This window comes from Egretta garzetta, unplaced genomic scaffold (assembly GCF_000687185.1).
Source record: "Egretta garzetta isolate BGI_Z169 unplaced genomic scaffold, ASM68718v1 scaffold325, whole genome shotgun sequence".
NCBI classification, from domain to species: Eukaryota; Metazoa; Chordata; class Aves; order Pelecaniformes; family Ardeidae; genus Egretta; species Egretta garzetta.
The window spans coordinates 2381911-2390193 of NW_009259833.1; the positions used below are offsets into that span (position 1 = coordinate 2381911).

Sequence of the window (8283 nt, forward strand, 5' to 3'; positions counted from 1 at the left end):
TGCATGGCAGGGGATAGCTACTGTTCCCAAATGAGGGCTGGGGAAGCTGACACCCAGGATTTGATGGAGGAAGGATTGGATGTGGGTATCCCTTGACCAAAGCTGGCTTCCAAGCTGTAGGAGACTCTACAGTGGGGGCCAGGAAGGTTTTCCCATCACTGCTTTCCATTCTGCTCAGGGGCTGAAGTACCGTATCTCTTGAAACGTAAAAGCAAATTATGCTGGAAGTGCTTGTATCTTCCAAGGCATCAATGATGTGGTGGTGCCGGTGTGTGCTGTGTTGAGGTGGAACGCTGCTGAAGGCTACGTGGTTAAGCTAAACTGTTTGTCCTGCCTAGTGGGCAATCCCAAGTAAGGTACGACTGTTTTTTCTACCCCCCCCAGACATGCCGTCTGTATATTCTACCTAGTTCTCCGTGCCCTGGATACTATAGAGGATGACATGACCATCAGCTTAGATGTAAAAGCCCCGATGCTGCACGAGTTTCACTCCTATCTCTATCAACCTGAGTGGAAATACATGGAGAGCAAGGAGAAGGACCGGCAGGTGCTCGAGGACTTCCCAACGGTAAGATCATAGAATCATAGAATAGAATCATAGAATCACTTTGGTTGGAAAAGACCTTTAAGATCATTGAGTCCAACCTTTAACCTAACCCACCTCCTTGCTTCAGCTGCTTTCTGTCCCCTTTGTGTGCACGGTTGCCTCTCCACGTCACACCTGAGCTCATTCATAGAATAGAATCATAGAACCGTTTAGGTTGGAAAAACCCTTTAAGATCATCAATTCCAACCGTTTCCCTACCCCTGCCATCCCACCACTAAACCCTGGCCCTAAGCACCTCGTCCGCCCGGCTTTTAATTTCCCCCAGGGATGGGGACTCCACCCCTTCCCTGGGCGGCCTGTTCCAATGCGTAACAACCCTTTTGGTGAAAAAATTTCCTAATGTCCAACTTAAACCTGCCCTGGTGCAACTTGAGGCCATTTCCCCTCATCCCATCGCCCATTACCTAGGAGAAGAGACCAACACCCACCTCACTACAACCTACTTTCAGGTAGTTGTAGAGGGCAATAAGGTCTCCTCTCAGTCCCCAGCGAGCCCGTAGCTCTTTGGAAGGGCTACATATCCCCTGCACGTGGGGCTGGATGCAGAGCTGGAGTGAGAAACCCAAATATTGTGCAACCTCTACATGAGCCAGAGATAACCTGGCTGTGGAAAAGTGCCGGATCTAAAAAACGGCTTCTTGCCTCCCCTGTTGGAAGAGTAAATGACTCGTGTGTTGTGGAGAGCGGTTTGGATTTGTTGCCCAATGCTTTGGTTGGGCGTCCTGTGACCCCTGACAGATAGGGAGAGGAGGAAAGCTTGTCTGGCATCTGGCTTGTGGATGGAGCAGCGTTTGCAGTGGTCCTGCAGGATCTGCTCTAGACCTACAGGAGTCTGTCCACGGATCTTTGACATGCATATAAGATAAAATGCACCCTCACCGTTAGTAACAGTATTTCTCAAAGTCCTACTGCTCTAAGGATCCTTCTAAAAGGAAGCCACAGAGGGTCTGCATCTCCACTAGCAGGGTCAGCAGTACTGGAGCCTGTTCTCTGACCTGGAAGCCAATGGGGAAAGCCTGTCCACGTCCAAGCTGTTCAACTCCCTCAGCATCCAGAATAGCGTGGTTGCATCCCAGACTGTCCTTAAGATGTGGTTTCTGGACCACGCTACTTCCCAGGCTCTGCCTGGGGATTGCCTGGGGTCAGAAGTACGTCGGGGACCATGCTAACGGGGTAGCAGTGCAGGTGATTGAGTCCATGCTCGATATGGAAGTTACTGGTGTGGCTGTGCCTGTAGGGCCTTGGCTCAGTGCTATAGGCTCTTGGGATGGTAGGCAGCAGAGCTGAAACCAGGATGCTTCTCCCAGGCTCCTACCAGATTTCAGGCCCAGCAGGAGCAATGGGATGATGGAGCTTTGCCGTGCTGAGCCGCAGCATCTCCCAGTGCCGAAGGGGAGCCCGCCTGGCCAGTTGTCCTAGAGGGGATCCATCAGGCTGACAGCAGAAGGAGCTGCTGTGGCCAGACAGCAAGGCTGAGCTCCGCTGAGCGGGGATACAGACGTCTGGTTTTGGTGAGGGCACAAGGACTGGCCCTTGGTGGATGCTGCAGTTTTTCTGTTGCCCACATTGACCAAGAGTAACGGCATTTACTTTTTAGGGTTTTTTTTTAAGCTCTGTTTAAGAAAAAGGATAATGGTTATAGTGAGGAGCATTTAATTTTCTGAGGAAGTTCTGTTTTCTTCAGCTTTTTACCATTTCAGATTTATTCTGCCCTTATCGGGCTTTCCCTAGCAGTGGGAATGGGATAAAGGTTTGGAAAACTGAGGTGTATGGTACATTTTGATGCTCAGCCTCAGGGTAACAGCGACGGTGCCCTATGCGGGAGGGGCATGCGCTATAGGAGGCGGCTGTGTCAGGGGATTCTTGATGTCTAGCGATAGAGATGTGGTAGGTATGCCAATGGCTTGGTGCTTTAGAAAAGCTTTTGAGAAGGTGTTTATGGTACTTGGTCATTCTTTTTTGGTGTGCACTGTCCACTGGGGCAAGCTGAGTTCCTATTCAAGTATGATTTTAATAATATTTGGTAGAGGTTCAGACTGCTGTCCTTAGGGGACACACGCCCTGGGCTGGCTGTAGTTACCCACTGATGGAGAATAAAGCTCAGCACAATAAAATGTGATGCTCCACAGTTTTGGGAAGGGGAGGATGCGCTTTTTAGGTTTTTTTCAGTGTGAGAGCAGTTGAGTCACTGAATCATGTTACTGGACATGCAGAAGAAAGATCTCACGCTTTTTCCGTTGCTTGATGCCCTTCCAGTTGTGCAAAATGTGCCTTGCAGAGCCAGAGCTGGAGAGGGCTCAGGAGATCAGAGCACCAGAAACCTCCCGTGTCTTTTCCTGTGGTTGGCGTGATGGAGTGCTCTCACAAATTACAAAAAGAAAAAACCCAACTCTGTGAACCAAGCGTAGCTAGTTTTGTCCTGCAACTCCCAGATGATACCAGTCCAAGGCCACAGAGCCTTCCCAAAGCTATTGCTGTCTGATCTGCTGCCAGAGACCATACCGTTTAGACTGAGAACAGACTGAGCCTGTGCTTGAAGGGCCTTGAAACAACTCTGGTCGTGGGAGTTGTCCTAGATCTCCAGCCAGGGTGGGATAAGAGCCTGGTAAACAGTCTTTTTCTGCGTTCCTAATAAATGTTGAGCTCTGCTGTTTTTTCCTGACGCTGTTTTTTTTTCCTCCTGGTGGTTTGTGCTGTAGATCTCCATGGAGTTCAGGAACCTGTCAAAAGTCTACCAGGACGTGATTTCGGATATCTGCCACAAGATGGGCGTTGGGATGGCGGAGTTCTTGGAGAAGAAGGTGGACTCTCAGCACGAGTGGGATAAGGTAAGTCAGCCCGGACAGAGGACTGGACTGAACAGCAGTAGGGTCCACCTTGTCTCTGTGGAAAGAGGAGGCAGAGCATCCCAGTGGAAAAGGGTTCAGCTGGATGAGGGAGGCTGTGTGGGCTCGGGAAGGCTTCTGAGGGACCGCCGGCCCTGTGGGTAATGGGAGGATGGTGTGGGTTGTTGGTGTTGCCCACCAGCACTTGTTTTGGGTGACCCATCACATCAGCTGTTCCCCTGTGGACGATTCTTTTGGCTGGTGGAGGCAGAGTGGAGGCACCTTGGTGGGACGTCCTTGGTGAGGTGTTTGCTGGGCATGGGAAAGCTGAGACGTCCCAGGGAGGGCTGTCAGAACATGCAGAAAATGTACGGTCGATGACTTCTGAGCATCGTTTTTGTAAAACTCACTCTGGAAAATAGGCAGCCCTTTGTAACCGCTCCTTTTATCTTTTTTTCTCTGCCCCTTCCCCTCTCGGTGCCTCGCAGTACTGTCACTATGTTGCTGGGCTGGTGGGGATCGGCCTTTCCCGTCTCTTCTCTGCATCAGAGCTAGAAGATCCTATTGTCGGGCAAGACACAGAGCTGGCGAACTCCATGGGCCTCTTCCTGCAGAAAACCAACATCATCCGTGACTATCTGGAGGACCAGCTGGAAGGAAGGGAGTTCTGGCCCAAAGAGGTGAGGGAAAACATGGCCTTGGGGCAAGCGTTTCTGCTGTGCCTCTTTGGGAATTGCACTAAGACTGAAGGTGCTGCTGTTGCTGCTCTGATACAGTGAGTTGCGTCCTTTCGGTAGAAGGGTTCCTGCTGGGGTTTCCTTCGAAATCCCCAAAGCCAGGGTTTTTCCCACCCTTTGTTGGTGTCCCTTGACAGCCTTTCATACTTCTGTCCAAGACCTGTAATAGATGGAGCCAACCGCTTCCCAGGACACCTGTCTTGGGAATGTTAGAGGGTGCATAGCAGAAGGTGCGCAGCTAAAACTGTAGCATCTCTCATGTCCCTTTAAATCAAAGTTAACAGGAGAGGCATGATGGTCTGCTTTAATTGTATTAAGACCCTACAGTAAAGCTCCGCTGTGTAAAATTGTTACTCTGGGTTGTACATCTCCTTGGTAGTAACAGTTCTTCTAATGATGGTTAAGTTCCACATCTGTCTACAGCTTGTCTGGGTACAACACTGCATCTCCCTACACTGCCAAGAAAGAACTTGTTGGGCAGCTCTTCCCCCCTCTCCGTTACATCTGCTCTAGGGATGAGGGAGGCTAAGACTGGGTGAGATCTCGAGGTTACCCAGGCCACTCCCAAAGGCAGGATCAGCTCTGCCTGTGTCTGACACGTGCTTGTCCGCTGTTCTTGAAGCCTTCCAAGAATTTTTCTCTCCCTCTCCACGCAGCTGACCTGTCTCATAGAGCATTTCTTGATGTCAGCCTGCTGTGTGAGGCATCTCTTCCATGCCTTGCCTAGAAAAGATGTGGAGATGAGTTTGCGTCCTTCTTCTTTACAATCCCTTTGTATATATGAAGGCCACTGTCACGTCTCTGGAGCCTGCCATTCCTTCTTTTCTTTAGCCTAGCAAGCCCCAATGCTTCAAGGCTTTCATGGGTCTCTGGTGATTCCTGTTGCTCTCCCAGACCTCAGAGTGTTATCGATGTCTCTTACGGCATGAATGTACCCTCCAACTTGTGAGTCCTTATCTTGGTGTTTAGGTTTGGAGCAGATACGCAAAGAAGCTCTCGGATCTTGCCAAACCAGAGAATATCGATATGGCTGTCCAGTGTCTGAATGAGCTCATCACCAACGCCCTTCACCATGTTCCTGATGTCCTCACATACTTATCCCGCCTCAAAAACCAAAGCGTCTTCAACTTCTGCGCTATCCCCCAGGTGAGTTATGTTTTCAAGTGGTTCTTCACCGTCTGCAGCCCAGCTGATGTAGAAGTTGGGTGAAGGAGGTCATGTTAGCCTGTTTTACTCTCCATCTTTTCTGTCTCTTCCTTCTTTCACGTTACCTATCGTTTCTGCTGCCGGTGAGATTGTGGCTTCACTCCAGAGTGTTTTGCCATCGATTTCGTTAGAGCCAAGGCTACTACTCCCTTGGCAAGCTCCTCGCAGCGCAGTAAGGGCTCTTGGTGTTTCTCCTTAGGTGATGGCTATCGCCACGTTGGCTGCCTGCTATAACAACAAGCAGGTTTTCAGGGGTGTCGTGAAGATCCGGAAGGGCCAAGCTGTCACTTTAATGATGGATGCCACAAACATACAAGCTGTCAAAGCCATCATGTACCAGTATGTGGAAGAGGTAGGTTGACCAGCTTGCTTTGAGTAATTTCTGGTTGGTTCTGTCTTCATTCCTAGTGTGGAATTGGGAGGACACGTGAATCTGTTCATCCTTTCCTTATGTCTCCTACTCAGTTCAAGGGTGCCAGGGCACAGTGACCCTAACGTGGTTTTGGCTTGAACCAAACTGGGTGCTCAATGCATTCCCTTGAACGTACCCTTGGTCTGTGCCTGTGTTGAGAGGTAGAGACCGAAGTCCTGCCCTCCTTCTGGTGGAGAACCAGAGGAGTCTGCTGACACAGCGCAGGTCTTCACCTGGGCTGAGCAGGCACAGAGGACATCTGAACACGTTGCATCATCTCCCCACGGGCTGCTCCAGCGAGCAGTCTTGTTTTCTCTGTGATATGGCAGAGTGATATGGCCATTTCCTTGTGCTCCGTGGCCAACAGTAGAAAAGGGCATCTCTTCACAGGCGGTTAAAGCAGCAGAACTCCTGACTTGAGGGTGGAGGTTAAAAGTTCATGTGGAGGAACAACTGGCAGATGGTTTCATGGCAAAAAACCAACAAACAAACCCCACCCCCCAAAACCACATCCAGCGAGGGCTGTTAAATCAAAAGACATTGCTTCTGCACCAGGGAGTCCCCAAACCGTGGGTTATTAGAGCTCCCTTTGTGGGCTGGCCAACCCCATGGCGGAGGACAATGACACCCCAGCACCTTAGCCCAAAAGAGGGTCTCTGCTTGCGCACGCCTCCCTAAGGCTCATGCAGACAAGTATCTCAAAGGCCATGGGATTTGCAGAGCGCGAAGAGAAAAATCCCAAAGACCATGGGGTTATCCGATGGAGGTGGCCATTTCCTGCCAGTCACATCAGCTGCTGGTCATACTGGGGTGTTCTCACTGATTTAAGGTGGGCTGCAGCACACTGGCAGTGAGGATCACGGGGCAAGAACCGCTGGTCCCAGCAACACCACTTGCGGTTGAGGGATTGTGTCCGAGGCCGTGTGGTCCGTCTCCCGTCATGGGGTGCCCTCAAGAGGCTGCTTGGCTTAGTGCACTTCTCAAGGGAAATGGGCTCTGGCCCCATCCAGGCATCCCTTGCAACCGGTCCTTGCTCCACAGCAGTCCACCACTGAGGTTGCTCTTGCGGACACGGTGGCCCTTAAGGCTTCTTCTTCTGTCCCATTTGTCTCCTCAACCTTGGGTGGGAACTGTAACTCCTCTTTTCTCCCTCCCCAGATCTACCAGAAGATCCCAAGCACGGACCCATCATCCAACAAGACGCAGCAGGTCATCGCCTCCATCCGTGCCATGAGCCTGCCCGGTGGCCCCATGGCATCACGCCACCACTACTCCCCCATCTACCTGTCGTGCGCCATGCTCCTGGCGGCCCTGAGCTGGCAGTACCTCAGCACCATCTCCAAGGCCACTGAGGAGTATGTCCAGGCGGGCGAGAACTGATGGGCAGCGGGTGGGCGGGGGGAGAGCTGGTCGGCGGATGGGCAGAGGAGGCAGGAGGCTCCTGGTCCCCTGCCGGTGGGGATGGCCAGGCAGGGGGGGGCCACGGGGCCTGGGATGGTGACAAGGATGGGACACGCCGGTGACCTGCAGCCCCAGGGCAATAGCGCAGCGTTGCTGGACTCTGCTCCTCACCGCCCTGGCCATGTGCTTGGATGGTTGCAAACGCTAATCGGAGTCTTACTGTTTGGGATTGAACATTTTTTTTCCCTTCTTTCCTGTTGGACAGTTTACCTGAATTATTTTTTTGTTTTGGTTAGGATGGTTTAAAATAGAAACTCCAGTTGCCTCTTTCCTTGTTTGAGACTGAGACACCTTTCCAGCTTGGAGATGAGCAAAACCTTCTGGGTTTTGCCTCCCTTTCTTAGGCAGTGTCTTTCCCATCGCCTCTGGTGCCTGCTCTGCACTGGAAGGAGACACTGCTTCAGCTGGGAGAGGAATACGCTTCCTTATATCCAGGAAAAAAGCTCTCGCCACCTTCTGGCCCTCAGCCCAGGCTGGCTGATATCCTGCAGCCTGGAAACAGGCAGAGGCAATCTTTACATTTCTGTTGTTGTGCCGAAGGAGGTTGTTAGGCTGGAAATGAGCCCTTTTAATGTTAAGTACATAGGAGGTGGGATGCTCTGTCCACTTTAATGTGCCCCCATGAAAGTCATCTATTGCAGCTCCCTGCCCTCTAGCAGATGGCACCCTGCACTTGCAAAGCTTCCTATTTTAGCAGCTGGGGAGGTGGTGAAACGGAGGAGATGGGAGCTGCTTGCATGGCCCCGAGCCAATAACCCCACGCCTGACTCCACTGTGGGGTCTGGGCTCTGAACCCCTTCTTCAGCCCAAGGGGGACGGATGGGTGGCCGTGGCAGAGCAGCACCATCACAGCTGCTCCGGGTGCCTCTGCAAGGCATGGGAGCAAGGGTCTGCGCCCTGCTGCCCCTCATGGGATGCTTTTTTGGGGGGGGGCCTTAGTGCTTTGGCCACCCTGAAAGGCATTAGTGGTCCCTGCCTCAGGCTGGGAATGCTTGAGCCACTGAGGCAGGGGGACACAGGGCAGGGTTCCCTGGG

At 51.9% G+C, this 8283-nt stretch overlaps 1 protein-coding gene across 1 annotated transcript; it reads left to right on the forward strand.

Annotated features, from left to right (window-relative positions):
* Positions 1 to 442: 442 nt before the first annotated feature.
* Positions 443 to 7854, forward strand: FDFT1 (farnesyl-diphosphate farnesyltransferase 1). The gene is made up of 6 exons (XM_009639917.2): positions 443 to 568; positions 3307 to 3435; positions 3921 to 4112; positions 5139 to 5315; positions 5575 to 5727; positions 6946 to 7854. Exons 1-6 carry the CDS (start codon positions 443 to 445, stop codon positions 7165 to 7167), a joined length of 999 nt encoding a protein of 332 aa, XP_009638212.1. The 3' UTR covers positions 7168 to 7854.
* The last annotated feature ends 429 nt before the right edge of the window (positions 7855 to 8283 follow it).